At 49.1% G+C, this 17,867-nt stretch overlaps 1 protein-coding gene across 6 annotated transcripts; it reads right to left on the reverse strand.

Moving 5' to 3' along the window:
• Positions 1-639: 639 nt before the first annotated feature.
• On the reverse strand, positions 640-16,162 carry LOC120670736 (dolichyl-diphosphooligosaccharide--protein glycosyltransferase subunit 1B-like). 6 transcript variants are annotated; one of them, XM_039950880.1, is made up of 7 exons: positions 15,957-16,161; positions 15,538-15,582; positions 14,794-15,428; positions 13,991-14,231; positions 13,406-13,462; positions 1,072-1,161; positions 640-975 (listed from the first exon to the last, which is right to left on the reverse strand). In XM_039950880.1, exons 1-7 carry the CDS (start codon positions 16,074-16,076, stop codon positions 826-828), a joined length of 1,338 nt encoding a protein of 445 aa, XP_039806814.1. In that variant the 5' UTR covers positions 16,077-16,161; the 3' UTR covers positions 640-825. The 6 variants fall into 6 exon arrangements, with proteins under 6 accessions (XP_039806814.1, XP_039806818.1, XP_039806817.1 ...); XM_039950882.1 differs by lacking the exons at positions 640-975; positions 1,072-1,161 and adding exons at positions 11,046-11,901; positions 12,019-12,101 and having other exon boundaries at positions 15,957-16,162; XM_039950884.1 differs by lacking the exons at positions 640-975; positions 1,072-1,161 and adding an exon at positions 6,089-6,430 and having other exon boundaries at positions 15,957-16,162.
• Positions 16,163-17,867: the final 1,705 nt, after the last annotated feature.

A 17,867-nucleotide genomic window follows, 5' to 3' on the forward strand; every position in this document is an offset into this window, starting at 1 on the left:
GTTGACATGTGTGGTCTTGTGTGGCTTGCATGTGTCGTGTGAGTTATGACCACCTTGCAAGGTTAAATCGGATCGATTCGCTGTGACTTGCGGATATGAGAGCCTTGATCTCTTTGTCACATCGTAGTAAAGAAGTGGAATGAGAATGAAAATGTGATGATCTGAGATATGATTATGTATTCTTGGAAGATTGATATGATAATACATGCTTGCTCTAGATGATTATGCAAAGCTAGTTGATACTTGTATAATGAACTTGAGCTAAAATAATAAAAGTAAGGATCCACTATTGGTGGCTTTTCAGCAAAATAACCCAAGAGCCAAAAAGTTTTGCATGTCTAGGAGTCGGCTAAGAATATACCACTAGTCGAATAAGTCTTGCTGAGTATTAGCATAGCTGCTGCTATGCTATTTTCATGGTTTGTTGTTACGCTATTTTCAGGTGTAGCTGCTGCTGGTTGGAGGTAACTAGGATTCACATCGGTGGGCTTGATGTGAGGTCCTCACGTCTTCGTAGATACCATTATTTTTTCAAACTGAGCTTTTATTTAAATTTCCACTGCATGTTGAATTCTAGTAATTACTTTAAACCTTTTTGTAAAGCTCTGCTGGATATTTTAAATTTGGAAAACCTCTATTTGCTTGTAATTATCTGCGCTCATCTTCGTGCGAGACTTCCAGTGTTTTCGATCCTTTACTCAACAGGCTGCCGGATTACACCGTTTTAAATGTGCAGTAACTTGATTAACGCTTAGATGATAGTTTGCATACTTAGACCGGTTTAATTTCGGCGGGTCTGTTGCATTTGGTTTCTGCCAATGTTTGTCACGCCAATGCTTCGGCTAGCCGCATATGTGGTAGACAAATGGAGCGCCAAACATAATATGCAATGCCGACAACAATAAACCCAATAATCACTTCCCAGAGAGTTAATGGGTTCGCCAGCATGAAGATCGGATTGGATTCGTAGTACACCTAAAGTTGACAGAATGTTCCAAAGATCAGAATAGATAATATATATAAAGTCGCAGTACTAATTAAAAAAAACACGCTTCACGTATGAAGAAGTACCTGGAACGGAACATTGTGCTCCCCTACTACATTTTTCTTCTTTATTACCACCTTCGCCCTTCCAGCAACATAATTGTACGAATAACTCGTCTGCATCAGTGGCAAATATCATAATCACATAATAATCTTCCAGAACTTAAAATGGAGGAAGGCACTGATTATATATGAAAATTAAAGGAGTAAATAGATGTTTAGAGTAAACTTCTTTTAACGACTTATGGGCTTATGGCCCTCTGTCAAGTCTCTACAAGAGGCGCCTTCTACACTGAAAGACAGGTTTCCCAGTGTCCTGGAGCACTAGCTGTTAGATGGAAAATCAGACGGTAGTACTCTGTTATCTTACCCGCAAAAAAAAAAAGTACTCTGTTATCTTGTTTTACCTGCTGTAATAGTTAAAACAGTTTAACTGCTGTAAGACTTTATTGATCGGAAGTAGCAGGGGTGCATCTCCAAGAGCATAGTCAAATCACACTCTCTATATTCCTATTTAGTTATCCATTTAGCCAACATTTCCTCTCTACACTTAAGTAGACTTCAACAGACTAGCCAAATCACCTATGTATATATCTGACATGTGGGACCTCTCCTCTCCCTCCCATGTCTCCTGCTCTCCTCCCTCTCCGTCAAGCGGAGCTCCCGCGAGCAGAGCTCCAATTGCAATGGCGGTGCCGGCGTCCGAGCTTCGGTCCGTGCGGCCAGCTCGCGCCGGGCAACGTGGCTCCTTCCAGACCCCCACTCTGCCCGCGCATAGCGACGGCCAAGCTTCCTGCGCCAGTGGCTGAGCTCCTCCCAGCGAAGTGAGGCCACAACCTCTATCCAGCCGCCATGCCGAAACCAAGTAGAGAGGCCACGACCTTCAGCACAGGACCAGGCATCTCCTGAAACCCGTACCCGAAAAACCCGAGCCCGAACCCGAAAAACCCGAGCCCGAAATAGCCGAACTCTAATTCGGGTTCCAACCCACAATACCCAAAATTATTATGGGTAATTCGAGTATCAGACCACGGTACCCGAACTACCCGAAACAGCCCAGCCTAAGTATATTTATTCCTTTCAGCCCAGCCCACCAAACCCCTTAATCCTAACCCTAAGCAACAACCCAGCCCAACACCCCCTTGCGGCCATGCCACCCACCTGACCTGAGCACCCCCACCCCCGCCGCCAGGCATACTCGTCCCCTGCGCGTTCGCCGAGCACGGCTGCACACGGCGCCTCAGGTTCGCTGAGAAGCCGGTCCACGAGGCGAGAAGCCAGTCCACGAGGCGCTCCTCTGCCAGCACGGCCCGTGTGCGTGCCCCGTCCCGGGGTGCGCCTACTCCAGCCTGGCGCTCCACGGCAACATCCAGGACGCGCACACCGCGGCGGGCGACGGCGACTACAACGATGTCGTCAGCTTTGCCGGGTCCGCCGCGGTGACGCTGCACCGCGGCATGCCGTTCCGGGTGCTCCTGCACGAGACGGACGTGCGTGTCTTCCTGCTGCTCAACGGCGGCGCCGCGGCGGCATGCCCTCCGGGGCCTCGAGTGCCCAGGCGCCCGCCGCCGCCCGCCAAGGCGCCTCCTCGCCCCCCCACGCCCCCCCCGACGGTCCGTCCCCGCCGGTCTCCGCGCTGCGGCGCCCCCTCGCAGCCTCGCCCCCGCTCCGGAAGGAGCAGTCGGCGGCGCCACCCGCCCCGCCGGCCTCCACACCTCCTCGCCCCCGCCCCGTTCGTCTCTGCGCCGCGGCCCCTCCTCGCCCCGCCCCCGTCACGCCGCTGACACCCTCGCCTCTTGCCACGGAGGGCCCTGACCAAGCCGTCGCCATTAATGCAGTGCTTCCACTTGAAATCGGGTAGTTATCCGAATTTTCGGGTACCCGAAATGTCGGGTTTCTATTATTTTGGGCAAATTTCGGGTATCAATTCTCAAAACCCGAAATTTCAAAAACCCAAAAAACCTGACCCGAAATTTTCAGGTTACCCACGTCACACCTCCCACGTAGCTCAGGAGCACGCTACGGAACCCGGCAACATCCATGCGCATAACCCACTGCTGTAGCTGGTCGTGCCGCTCGTGCCGGCGGGCACCCTCCTGGAGGAGCACGTCCTTGACCTCCTCGCCCAGCACCGCGCACTCCACTTCCACCCGCTTGGTGCCGTCGCTGTTGAGCTTCGACTCGGGCCAATGGCCGAGCTCCTCCCCGCAAAGCTCCTCCGGCGGGGCGTTGGGATCCGGCGTGCGGGGCTTCCAGTGGGGCGGCGAGTGCGGGAGGAGGGCGCGTGGGAGCGGATGGCGAGGGCGAGCGACCGGAGGAGGAGCGGGTGGAGGCGGCGGAGGAGGATGTTCGGGGAGCCACCTTCGGACGATGGGCGAAGGTGCACTGCCCAAGGTCCGGAGTCCGAAGACAAAATGAACGTGCGAAGCCTCGGCGTAAAAGTCATAGAGCGAAGCCCGCCGGCGAAGCCTTTCCGCGAAGCCTGCGAGCGAAGTCACTACGATCCAAAGGGAGACCCTACGTAGGACATGGCACGGGCCAAGACAAACGAAGACTGGGCGGCGAAGGCGCGCGGACAAAGGTGCAAGACCGAAGGGCGGACGACAGGCGCGTCAGAGGCCGAGACCGAAGGTCTAGCGCGAAGTAGGACGGCGAAGGTCGCGGAGGTTTGCAGAAGGCCCACCTGCAAGTCCGGCTGTAACCCACTACCGTTGTCACTGTTGTAATGTTCCCTAATTGCCAGCGGAATATTTCGAGAATCTAGCAGTTAGGGGGCATTGCGGAGAATCTACGTCAACGGGTAGGTGAACCGTCGGCTATAAATACCCGTGTAACTGTAGTTGATTGGACATTGAATACAACTGCCAGTTACGCTTGCATTGATTTTCGTGCTTGTGTTTTTGGCGCTATTTGCGAAGAAGGCTTCGTCCTTCACTCTTCGAGCTGTTGTGATACGCCTTCGCCCTGAAGGGTATCTTCCACCAACAGAGGAGCGGGTGGGTGGCCGGAGGAGGAGCGGGTGTGCGGCAAGCGGGCGGAGGGCGGCGGCCGGAGGGTGAGCGGGTGCGCGGCGGCTAGAGGGTGAGCGGGTGCGTGGCGAACAGGCTGAGGGTGCCCGGCCGAAGGGTGAGCGGGCGGGGCACGAACGGTTGCGAGGAGCAGGCAGCATTCGAGCTCCGCGGAGGGGCAGGCGATGGCGGCAAGGTTGGCGGAGGGGTGCGTAGCGGTGGCACGCTCGGCGGCGAGCTTGGCAGAGGGGTGTGCTACGGAGGGGCGCGCGGAGGAGGCCTCCGCGGAGGGGTGCGCGGCATGGGCCTCCACAGAGGGGCGCATGGCGGTAGGGGACTCGGCGAAGGGGTGGGGCCCACAGGAATCAGAAGGATACCGAATCGATGGCTTCAACATTTTTGCCTCCCGAGAGGAGTGATATGGGTACGAGCATAGATAACCGAGTTGGTTGGCTAAGCTGTTGGATGCCCATTTTTCTAATTTTTATATTGACCCAGTGCGCTGGCGGGAAAAAGAAGAAGACATTTGACATCTATCCTTTTTTGTTCATGCTCTACTTTTCCTGCTCTTCCTTCGTTTATCCTGTTTTACCTTGCTTTCTGCTAAAACTTAGGCTTAGGGCGTCCGCAATGGTAGCTAGTACTAGCTATTTGGTCAGCTGTTGTGGAAGTGGGAGAAAAAGAAAATACTATTTTATACTATTAGATCCATACGTTACTCTTATAGATTCTTGGACTACGTGAAATAAATCAGTTATTTGCTCGTCACTAGTGACTACTCTCTCTTTTAATTTTTTTTTTGTTGCCACATCAAATTTAACTAGCCAAATAGCTCACCACTGCGGACGCACTCATCTTAGTTAGTCTCTTGACAAGGGTATCAGTGCCCAGTTATTCCTCGGATTCAACACTTGACCGGATTGGATCAGTGGTTCTGGCTCACCCAGGTGACACCCAGGTGAAATCCCACCCATCCCTCCCATAGATCCGATCTCTAGTAACGTTCTTCTTTCAATTGGCGACTCAGTTTGACGAGGCTAGGGTTGTGCGGCAGTTGGTCGCACGTAAAATTTTGAGTGCCAAATCGATTGAGTTTGTGGTGGCATTGGTGTGGGATCGCATCTTGATTCGGATTGCACGGCTCTGTTCGTGTGTAAAATTTCTTGGTCAAGTCCCGATCCCAGGCGGCGGTAGATCTACTGAACAGGCTAGTGGGGAGGATTATCAGACTTGATCTGTAATCCGAGCCATCCTGCTCAGTATCATGGCTCCTACGACTCGGATCAAGGCTCTTTCACCCAAAGAGGAGGCAGCGGAGATGAAGGTTCACATGGAAAAGCTACAAGCAGAGATGGAAGGTGTCAAGATCATACGGACGGAGATGGATGAACTTAAGGTCATGATGAAGCAACTCAACCTCTCCCTGGAGAAATTGGCCACTCCCCAAGGTGATACTCAGGATGAGTTAGCCCCATATGGATCTCTTAATTCTGTTGTTACTGTCACTGCAGTCGATTCAGGTGTCAAACCCACTGATCCTGAATCATCTGCTCGGCTGGAGGGCCAAATTCCGCAGCCACCTCCACACCATTTACCACCACAACCACCACAAATTCCACCACCACCCCCAGGACATACAGTCCCTCCTCTGTCTTACCAACATCCACATTTGCATAACATCCTATCACCATATCAATCTAGACCACCACATCCTGATGCCTCTTTCCTTCAGAACCAAGTTTTTCCACCCAAGCCCCCACCTCTTCCTCATTACCCATCTCACCAGCCACCATCCCACCAATACTCACCACCTACATATTACCATGCCAACCAGTATCCATTCCCACCCCAACCTCCCCAATATCCCAACCAATTCCCACCCTATACCCCAACTTACGTTCCTCCTTACCCCAGCCCTCCATATTTTGGCAACCATTACCCTCCACCACCACCCAATTACTCAGATTACACCTCTAAAAACCCATACAAACTGGATATGCCATATTTCAATGGTGACAACCCATCAGGGTGGATCAGACGATGTGACAGATATTTTGAATTGTCTATTATTCCCGATCATATGAAGGTGAAAATAGCATTAGCTTACATCACTGGCAAAGCTGACACTTGGTTAAGGGGCACAGGCATTATGCTGAACACAGCTCTTCCTCAATGGCCAGAATTTTGCACCATGGTATTGAACATGTTTGCTGAAATAAGCTTATTTGATGCAATGGAAAAATTCCAAAACCTTCAGCAGCTCTTTACAGTGTCTCAGTACATTGATTTATTTGAAGAAGCAATGATATTGCTGAAGAAAGATAATCCCTACTTGGAGGAGCCCTTTTTCCTTGCCAGTTTTGTTAGGGGTTTAAAACCTGATATTAAGCACTTTGTTAAGTGCTATCAGCCCAAGAAATTGTTGGATGCTTATTGGTATGCTCGATAATTGGAGCAAGTTGAACCCCCTAAGAAGCTGAGCTTAACAGTCCCACCCCCTCGCCAATTTCAACCCAGACAGTCTAGATGGAAACCCCCAACCCAAGACAGAGTATCCTCTGCTGCCACACCGTCAAAAGATCCAAAGAAGTGTTATTTTTGCAAGGAAAATTGGCAATTTGGCCACAAATGTAGGCCTAACAAGTCAGTGAATGCTATTCTCATGTCAGATGATGAGGAGAATCCAGTTTCCTTACATGCTGTTATTCTTGATGGGGACACTGGCATCACAGAAACGGTACGCTTATGATGTAGTGGACAACCACTTTGCAACTGCAACTGCTCCTAGCAGCCCTATGCCTTCTCCTGATGCTACGCTACTACATATTTCTATTGCCGCTATCAGTGGAACTCATGATTAACTGACGTTTTCTCTAGTTGTGGATATCGAGGGTACTCAAGCTATGGCCTTAGTAGATAGTGGGAGTTCCTGTTCCTTTATGAACTATGATTTTGCAGTGAAAACTGGTCAGCAATTCCTTTCCACTACTCAGCTGAAAGTGACAGTAGCAGATGGTGGGACACTATTCACCAACCATTTTGTTCACCCAACTTATTCTGTGCAAGGAGAATGTTTCAGCACACCTCTAAGATTATTACCCATCAAATCTTATGATATCATATTAGGTGCAGACTGGATCAAGAAATACAGCCCAATTGGTCTGGATCTTAACAAGAGAACATTGTCTATAGTTGAGGAAGGCAAACAGATGGTCTTTACTGATCACACTAGACCAACCAAGTCAGCCACAACTTTAACTATGCATTTAGACAAGATGTTACACAAAGGTGTTATGGGATTCATCCTCTATTATGTGGATACTGCATATGAACCAGAGCAGGAGCAGGAGGCTATTCATCTACTGATGAAACCTATTCTGCACCAATATGATGATGTCTTCTCTGAAATCAACACATTGCCACCTCCCAGACAATGCGACCATTCTATTCCATTGAAGCCAGGTTCAACCCCCCCCCCCCCCCCCCCCCCAACATCAGGCCTTATAGAATCCCACATCACAAAAGAATAGCTTTGGAAAAAACTGATCAAGCAGTTGCTTGAACTGAAAATGATCAGGCCTAGTACCAGCCCTTATTCTTCCCCAGTACTCCTAGTGAGGAAGAAGGATAATTCCTGGAGAGTATGTGTGGACTATAGAGAACTTAATGCTTTGACAACAAAAAACAAGTTTCCCATGCCAGTGATAGAAGATCTATTGGATAAGCTTTTTGGTGCAAGGATTTTCTCAAAAATTAACCTCCGCTCAGGGTACCATCAGATCAGAATGCACCTTGCAGATATATTCAAGACTGCATTTAGAACACATTTGGGGCACTATGAGTATTTGGTAATAGTGTAATACCATTTGGGCTTACTAATGCACCATCTACCTTCCAATCATTGATGAATGATATCTTCGCTGACGAGAAAATTCATCTTAGTTTTCTTTGATGATATATTGATCTACAACAGATCCTTGGAAGAACACTGTCAGCATGCCAGCATGGTTTTGCAAATCTTGAGTGATAACAATCTCAAAGAAAAACTTTCCAAGTGTGTATTTGCTGTTCCTGAAATCAAGTATTTGGGACATATCATCTCAGGCTAAGGGGTTGCCACAGACCCATCCAAAATCAGCGACATCCTAAAATAGCCACTTCCTATCAATATCTATAAATTGAGAAGCTTTCTTGGCATGACTGTGTTAGAGTATATTTGGGATATCTCTATATTAGGTAGATTAGGATCGTATCCGATTAGGATTGTATCCTATCATATCTGTAGGAGAGGCTCCTTGCCCTCCAAGTCATGTACCCCGATATATTCACCACTAGGGCTCAATGCAATTAATCCAATTCCACCAATTCTATTATTCTACATAGTATCACGAGTTTGGGTTCTCACCTAGGCCTCAAACCCTAGCCTTCCGCTGCTCGCGCCGCCGGCGCCCCTCCTCTCCCGTCGTCAGCGCTCCTGACTCCGAGGACGCGTCCCCAGCGCGCCCCCGTGCCAGTCCCCTAGCGCCCCCCCGGCGGGATGTCGATCTCTGCCGGGGCGCGCACCCTCCACCTCCTCCCGGCGGATCACTCGATCTGCCGTTCTTCTAGGTGTTGCGGCAGATCGAACTGATCTGCTGCCGTCGTCTCCTCGCGTCCAGCAGCAGATCAAATGAAGAACTCACTGGGGGAGCGCCTTCCTCTTCTTCCCGGCGTCGGCACCACAAGCGCCTTGCACCTCCAGGTCCGGCAATGTACCGTGCCTTGGTGGTGGCGGCGGCTCCATGACCAATGCCCCTTCACTCCCCTCCATCGCACATCGTGGTGGCCCTTCGCCGAGCTGCAGCTGCGGGTTCCCTTCTCCGTCGTCCCTGCTCCGCCCGTTGGTGCGCTGGGCGCTCGTCGCTGCGGGTCCGGCGCCAGGCGGACGGTCCTCTTCTTCGCCCCGTCCCTGCTTCCGCCCGTGCGCTGGGTGCCCGCCGATGCGGGTACGGCGCCCAGGCGGACGGCCCCTTCTCCGCTTTCCCCGTCGGTCGCACCGGTCGCCCGCCGATGTGGGTGCTGGTGCTAGGCGGACAGACCCCCTCCCTCTCCGCTCTCCTTGCGCCGCCTGGTGCTGGTGCGAGGCGGCATCCTCACCCCTCCCGTCCCCCCCTCTCTCTCTCTGAATCGTGGTCTTCTTGACCGTGACTTGGGGAGATAAGTGAGCGGCACGGGTGTTTCTGCTCTGCGCACCCAAGAGTTCTACACAGGTCTGCTGCTGCTGTATCCTTTTTAGTTTTGCCTGATCTCTGATCGGGATTGCGTCGCCCGTCGCCCGCCGCCCGTCGACTCTGCACGCCTCCACATCGATATCGTCACCGGCTCCTGCTGTCCATGTGGCCCATCCTGGTGTGTGGTGAAGGTTGGGGCGCCCCTCCCACGGCGTCGCCAGGCTCCTTCGCCACATGGTCCTCCCGCCGGTCGTCCCCGACATCTTCTGTTGCCAAGGTTGCACCGTCGGACTGATCACCCGAACTATGCACTGTCGTGGCGCGTCCGCTTTTGGGACGGCTGTCCTGAGAGTGCGTGCTTCACTGAGTATGGAGGGCTTCTGCTGCATCGCCTCTTCGGGCAGCAGTGGCACCACCCGTGGACTTCACCGCCGTTGCATCTTCCTCGCCGCCGACCACGTCCACGACTTCTTCGTCGACTACACGTCGCTGCGCCCTCCGCGCATGGTCTTCGTCAAGCTGTTCGAGTTCTATGCTGTCTTCTTCGAGCACCGCCGCCGCTACCCACGGATCGTCAGATCATCTATACCTCCTCGCTTCGTCTCGCACAACCACGACGCCAGCGTCGTCGTCTCTTCCCCGACTACTTCGTCTACTTCGGCAACAACAGGATGCGTCGGCATCTTCGACCTCGCCGTTCTTCTACGCCTGCGACCGCCTTGGAGGCCTTCTCTGCTGGTCCCTCAGACAATGGCGTCTGGTTGTGCACTCTCCCTTGCACGTCCGGTTTTGGCAACACCGGTGCGTGCCTTCGTCCTCGATGCGTTCACCAGGCCTGGCAAACCCGGTGCACGTCTCGCCATGGCGGTTTTTGACTACGTCCTCGACATCGACCTTCTTCCTCGACGATTGCCTCGACGCATCACCGTCTTCGTCTATGGTGCTTCTGCGCACCAAACTTTGGCATCTCCTCGTGCGCCTGCGGCTTCATGTGCGGCTTCCTCATCTTCGGCAACCTCGACAGTGTACATCGACCACGGCTACTATATGCATGGCACCTTCGACCACGGCTACTCATCCTCATGCTCGGTCTACCTCGACATCGGCACAAAGGGCTACTGTTAGCTTGAGCACCTCGTGGGTTTCCGCTCCAGCCACAGCGTCCGCGATGCAATGCCGTTGTGACTGCGGGGGGATGTCAGCTCGCTGGCTTCTCTCCAGTCTCACCATCTGCGACGCTCCAGCTGTGACTGCGGGGGGATGTTAGAGTATATTTGGGATATCTCTATATTAGGTAGATTAGGATCGTATCCGATTAGGATTGTATCCTACCATATTTGTAGGAGAGGCTCCTTGCCCTCCAAGTCATGTACCCCTATATATTCGCCCCTAGGGCTCAATGCAATTAATCCAATTCCACCAATTCTATTATTCTACAGACTGGTTAGTACGAAAGGTTCATTAAAGGTTATGGCCTCATTTGTCGCCCTCTGCATGACCTCCTCAGGAAAAATAACTTCCACTGGAAGCAATAACATACTGAAGCATTTACAACACTGAAAAATGCTTTAGCATCAGCCCCAGTTTTGACTCTCCCAGATTTTTCAGAACTCTATACTTTGGAAACAGATGCTTCAAATTCGGGCATAGGAGCAGTACTAATGCAAAGAGGCCAACCAATAGCTTATCTTAGCTCTTCCTTGGGAGTCAGAGCTGCTGCTCAGTCGATCTATGAAAAAGAAGCATTAGCAATCCTGGCAGCTTTGAAGAAATGGAGACATTATTTGCTGGCCACGAAATTATTATTAAGACTGATCAGCAAAGTCTGAAGTTTATCACAACTCAAAGATTAGCTGAGGGTGTACAACACAAGTTGCTTCTTAAACTATTGGAGTTTGATTACACAGTTGAATATAAAAAAGGGAAGGAGAACAAAGTGGCTGATGCTCTCTCTATAAGAGATTCTACTCTAACAGAAACTTCTATTTCTTCCATCACTACTGTAACACTAGTGGATCAAGGAGGTTTTAGATAGTTATCTTGGTGATCAAAACTGTCAAAAGTGGCTGTCCAGACTACAAGCAACTCCAACTGTTTCTACCAAGTATTCTGTATATGGGGGTGTTCTCAGATACAAAAACAGAACTGTGGTTAGAGATAGTCCTCAACTCAAGGCCAAAAATTTTCAGTCCTTTCATGTCTCGGCCATTGGGGGCCACTCTGGTCAGAGGGCCAGTTATCACAGGGTTAAGAAGATTTTCTTCTGGCCACAAAAGCTAACATAATTGCTTGGATCAATGAATGCCCAGTATGTCAGATCTCCAAAGTGGAGCCTGTTCATGTTCTCAGTCTTCTTGAACCATGGGTTTTGTTGAGGGCCTTCCCAGATCAAAGAACAATAATGTGATCTTGGTGGTTGTGCATCGGCTAACCAAATATGCTCACTTCCTTCCTATGTCTCACCCTTTCGCTGTTCATGATGTTGCTGATATCTTTCTCAGCAATATATTCAAGCTTCATGGTCTACCATCTTGTATAGTGACTGACTGGGATAGAATTTTTACAAGCGCACTCTGGAAAGATCTGTTCAAAGCTCTGAAAATGGAACTTCATAGAAGCACTTCTTACCATCCTCAGACCTATGGGCAGTCCGAGAGAGTTAATCAATGCTTGGAAAACTACTTGAGATGCATGACTTTCCAGGAAGCCAACAAATGGCTGACATGGTTACCACTTGCAGAATTTTGTTACAATACCTCCTACCATACTTCTCTGAAAATGTCTCCATTTTAATCCCTGTATGGCTATCCACCGCCACAAGTGAACGAACAGTCCATTCCTGGTAACATCTCAGAGGAAGATAAGGTCACTGTTCAGGATAAGGAACTGATGCTCAAGAAACTCAAACACTCTCTGAGTCAATCTCAGAATAGGATGAAACAATATGTTGATAAACAGAGAATTGAGAGCTAATTTGCTGTTGGGGATATGGTTTACCTCAAGATGCAGCCATATCGAGAAAATGCATTAGGTCTGAGGAAATCACTTAAACTGGCCTAAAAGTTTTATGGCCCTTTCAAAGTTCTTCAAAGGATTGGTAAAGTGGCTTACAAACTGTTACTTCCAGAATCAGCAAATATACATCTTGTCTTCCATGTTAGTCAATTGAAGAGACATGTGGAATCTCATGCTGTTCCAAACCCCAATTTGCCTCTCGTGGACTCTGATGGCAAGATCAAAACTGAACCAGTAGCAATTCTGGAGCGCCGGTTGGTAGCACGGAATCATGAACCGGTGGTTCAATGGTTGATACAATGGCTGAATTTAGCTTCGGAGGATGCCACTTGGGAAGATGCAGATTTCATTAGAAAGGTTTTTCCTGGATTCCATCCTTCGAGGACAAGGATGTACTCGACCCGGGGGGGGGGGGGGGGGGGGGAGGGTGTTGTGGGGGGTGGTATTGTCAAGTCTCTACAAGAGGCGCCTTCTACACTGAAAGACGGGTTTCCCAGTGTTCTGGAGTACTAGCTGTTAGATGGAAAATCAGATGGTAGTACTCCGTTATCATGTTTTACCTGCTGTAATAGTTAAAACAGTTTGACTGCTGTAAGACTTTATTGACCGAAAGTAGCAGGGGTTATATTGACCCAGTGCGCCGGTGGGGAAAAAGAAGATGACATTTGCCATCTATCCTTTTCTGTTCATGCTCTACTTTTACTGCTCTTCCTTCGTTTATCCTGTTTTACCTTGCTTTTTTGCTAAATTTAGGCTTAGATCTTGGTCAGTCTCTTGACACCCTCCTGGATAGGGAGAGAAAAATACGAAACTGAAATAGAAACTAGCCATGAGTCCATGGTAGCCTAAAACTAAGGTGAAGTACAAAGTTCAAGGACTCGGAACTACGCACAACTCGTGGCAGAATCTTGGCAATGACAACCTAAAATTTAGGTGTAAACTAAGGTGAACACCCGCACTTCATGGGAGTCATGGTAGAAACAAAGTCATGAAAGCAAGTATCATCTCAATACTTGCTTTCATGACTATGGGGGCCTCACATGCGCTAGCAGTATAGCAGCCCAAATAGTCTATAAATTGAGAAGGTGGGAGGACGCAATGAGTGTTGGGGAGGAAAGATGGGATTACCTTTGTCGGAAAATGAACAACAGCCTGTGGATTTTTTGATCCTTCAGGAAGTATAACCTGCAACATTAAAAAGGTTAGAGATGTTTCTGCTAGATGTGAATACCCAAGAAGATGCTTTGGATACATTATTATCACTGCTCCAAACAAGCAGCAATCTGGTATTTTTCTCAAGAATCTCATGTCATGCTTTAACTATTCTCAGGTAAAAGAGCTAAACTTTGCAGAAGGAACATGAGAGCCAGAGGCTAGAGTAGCCCCTGCGTCACCTGGACGCTAGGCATCGGGCCACTCTATCCCCGGCCAGACCGCCCTCCACTCTAGCAGAAGCACGTCCGACGGGACAAAAAGAACCAAGATAAATAAATAAATTTTGATGGCAGACGAAGCATAGGCCGCAGTGAACGGTGCAGTGCCTTGGTTCTTCACAAAATACAACCAACCATGCATAACATAGGTAAACGTGCTCATGCAACACCCCGAAACATTAAATCAACCTGACTCGGCACAATGTCATACTCATCACAAATTGGACCACGACACTTCTCAACATGATCCTTTGATTAAATAGGATGATGCCACGCTTACCGTAGTAGCAAAATCGTCAACCACAGTATCGAGTTGAGGAATTCCAAAAGTAAGGTTGATGTAGCGCCGGCCATCAACCGACTCAAAGAGAAAATCTTCCAATGGCAGACCATAGCCGGCGATGAACGACGGCGTGCAGTGCCAACCGTACCTTGGCCCTTGGAGCAATGTAAAATAAAGCCGATCCTTAATTGATGACGACAATGTATTGGCAAATGGCCAAATCCTGGGACACTCAGGCCTAGCAAGAAAGTACTGAATGAGTGTAACCGTGAAGCGTTTAACACAGTTGACCTAATGAGCTGCTAATAATTTAATTCCTGCAGCTTCAAATGAAAGGATCCTGAGGTTCACAGGTAGTACTAGAAGCTTAGAGCCTTAATATGCATGAGTTCAACATGGCATGTGCTACATACCCAGAAGCAAATAAATTATAGCAGGTATCAGCACATCTATTTCAAATTTGCTTTTTCGAATAATTCTATTTCAAATTTGTCAGTACTATATTTGTTTGAAGAAGTGGACAAATACTAAGAGAGATCATTTGACTAGATAATGCAAGGTTCAAACATCCCCAGCCGAAGAAGGTAAAAGCTTGCAGTACTGAAAAGGGCCATTGGGTCTCGCTGACATGGGGAACTGTGCCCCCCCCCCCCCCCCCCCCAAGTTAGTGATTCAGATTCACAGCAACTAGCATTTTCTCAGTCTCAGCTGCAAATTTTTGCAGTTGCATTTGTTTGGCGCCAAGGCCATTCTTAGGCCCCGGTAAGCAAGCTGAAGAGAGTATGGAGTATGCAGCTAACCTTGAAAAGATTCGTTTGTACCAAGCACCATCGTGTCTCATTTTATACTGATCTGTGACTTTGATGTGTCCCTGGCGAGGAATATCCACCTCGCGTTCAAGCTTCTCCACAACAGCAAATGGACCAACCTCATAGCGCACAGAGATGGGCAAATATGTGATTGGCATCCGGTTATAATATGTGCCATATTTGATCTCAGCACCAGCCCGGCTGGTCGGATCCACCGTCGTGGAGCACTCGATCCTATTGCTTGGCATTTTGATGTAGGTAACCTGCTCCAGGACATGGTAGGGCGTCAGAAGCACTGCGCTGTCATGGTAGTAAACCAGCTGGGACTCCGACTGGCTAACGACCCCAGCCGGATAAGGGTCCACGACGTGCGTCAGCACGTACAACACTTCGAGAGTGGTCGCCTCGCCGGGCTTCAGATGAGTGCTGAGCAGGGCAGAGAAGAGGCGAGCGCCATTCGGGGTCGCCGGGAGATCGGAGGGTTCGACGCGGAGGGGCTCGTGTGCCTTCTTCCTATGCTTCCCCTCCACCCTGGTGGCCCCGACAAAGGCGAGGTGCTCAACCTCCCGGGGCGTGAACGCGAGAAGAACTCGAGATGCATCCGTGGTGGCGGCAGCATTCTCGACCTGGCAGGAAGACATTCGGAAGTTGTGTTGTGAGCTAGGAAAGCAGCAGAAAGGAACAATAGCTCAGCTGACTGGCAGCGGAGCGAAACGAGGAATAAGAAACTGTTACCTCCAATGTTAGGATCACTCTGGCAATGGGGCCAGTGAGGTGGATCTGCACGCAATTCAAGCTGTCAAATGTTATTGTGCCTGCCCTGAGAGGGAGACGTAGCTTTTGGGCTCGGTTTGCCACAGAGAGGGCCCTTCAGTTAACCGATCGGCCTCTATGGCTCCATCTCTTAAACTCAAAACTAGAGCTTCCCCAAATCCAAACGAACCGGATCACTAAAAGAGTATTGGGATTTCGATTGGTAAGTACAACCGCTAATGAATTCGAAGTCAAAAGCTAGTGGACATTCTTTCAGAACAAAAGAATTCAGATCTGAGGAAGGAAAGAACAAGAAATTCAGACAGGAGCGAGCGAATGGTGCTACTGGGAAGGTTTCTGTACGATGATGTGGGCAGAGTTAGTGCACATAAGAAACGTACCTGTTTCTCGGCGGAGACGACCCGGATGCCGTCCTCCGGCGGCAGGGAAGACGAGGAAACGGCGGAGAGGAAGAGGAGGACGACGGGATTGGCAAGGGTCCGGCGGATGGGGAGCGTCATCGCGCCCGCGGTGGTCTGTTCTCACCTACCTCGGCGGCAACTTCCGGAGGAGTAGTGCGTGCGTGACTCATCACCAAAGTCTGATTAATTTGGTAGAGGAAAGCGATCTTTAGGGAAACGAGGACAACGATGGTCGGCTTTCACGATGAGTGATTGACAACGTTTATGGCGCGTTTAGTTCCTAAAAAGTTTTGGACAATTTTTTTTAGAATTTTTATAATACTAATTAGGAGTATTAAATATAAATTAATTATAAAACTAATTACACAGATGGACGGGAAATCGTGAGACGAATCTATTAAGCCTAATTAATCCGTCATTAGAGATTGTTTACTATAGCACGATATTGTCTAATCATTGCATAATTAGGTTTATTAGATTCGTCTCGCGATTTTGCCCGGAGGTTATGGAATGGGTTTTATCAGCTATCTATATTTAATACTTCCAATTAGTGGTCAAACGTTTGAAGTTACTGTAGCGCGTGAAAAATTTTGGGAACTAAACAGAGCCTTAGTGCAATTGATGTATCTCCTAGTATATGATGTGCAGGTGTAGATGCGACGTGACGGTTGACGGCATACTGTGAAGGTCAAGCGAAAGGGTCGTATCGATAGACCAAAGGTGATGAAGGATGGACGCGAGTAGGCTTGGACTGAGGGATTCAAGGAGTCCGGGCGGAGTTATGGGTGATCCATGTGGTGTATGAAAAAGCAAGAGTACATGGACGTGATCAAGACAGTGTCGGCCAAGTCAAAGAGGAAGGCGATAGCAAGTTCGAGTAGGCTGCCTGTGCGGTGGGAGTGCGAAAGACTTGAAGACGTCATGGCATTTGGCGAAGGCCGGACACGCATCGACATCGGGTTGCGTGGCGGCCAATTGGAGATGGATGGTTTAGGTCTCAAAATCACCGTGCAGGCAGGTTTTCCGGTCTGGGCCTCAAAACTAGGGGCGCATCTGGTGCGGCCGGATGGCGGTGATGGAGGTCAAGTGGCGTAATCATGAAGCTTGCGTTGATGCGAAGCAAAGTTGTGGAGGTGGCGTGCTCATCTGGTGCTCTGAGAAAAAGTTGGACGGTTTTACCCCTAAGGGGTATTTGGGTTGTATGCTTCATATAAGGGTGTTTCGGTCATTTACCATATATATTTATACCCCTTAGTGGTAAAACCCACGTGCTCTTCTACACCCTAGGTCGGTATATATACCCACGTGATATTCTACACTCTAGGTGTAGCTATACTCAACCAATTACTGAACAAATTTTCAGTAATAACCGCCGCGCCACCATTTTACTAAACGTGATTCAGTAATTCGACAACTCTTCACGGAGGTTTGCGACCCCATCCTTCTTTTCCTTCCTGGTTTTCGCTCAAATCAGTTCTGAATTAAATAAAATTAAAATTTGAATGAAATTCTTGGAAGAGATGATTTCACACATAACTTTCAAAGGTGCCTAAGCTTTATTTCTTATGCAAGTACTTGTTACCTTTGGAACTTACATGATAGGATCACTTAAATTTTTGTTCTTTCTAATTCAAAGGTGTTGCTGACATCTTCACGATATGACAAAATGAGAGACATGTTCTTTCTAATTCGAAGTCTTAGAGTTTTTCTTTAAAGCTAAAACAAGGCAACTCTCATTCACTTTCAACCTTACAAGTCCTATCCAGAGCCATATAGAATAGAATTGAACCCACATAGCTATCTTTTGACATTTTGACCTTGATCAAACATCATTGCCTTTCGAGAAATGTCATGATCATTGAGTACTTTGGCCATCCATCATGCACGTCC

This window comes from Panicum virgatum, chromosome 4N (assembly GCF_016808335.1).
Source record: "Panicum virgatum strain AP13 chromosome 4N, P.virgatum_v5, whole genome shotgun sequence".
Lineage (NCBI taxonomy): Eukaryota > Viridiplantae > Streptophyta > Magnoliopsida > Poales > Poaceae > Panicum > Panicum virgatum.

Coding starts and splice junctions, on each gene's coding strand:
- LOC120670736 (XM_039950880.1), bottom strand. CDS start 16,076: ATGACGCTCCCCATCCGCCGGACCCTTGCCAATCCCGTCGTCCTCCTC. Junction 15,583..15,956: donor TCGTCTCCGCCGAGAAACAG/GTACGTTTCTTA, acceptor AATTGCGTGCAG/ATCCACCTCACTGGCCCCAT. Junction 1,162..13,405: donor TTGTTCATTTTCCGACAAAG/GTAATCCCATCT, acceptor CCACTGATGCAG/ACGAGTTATTCGTACAATTA.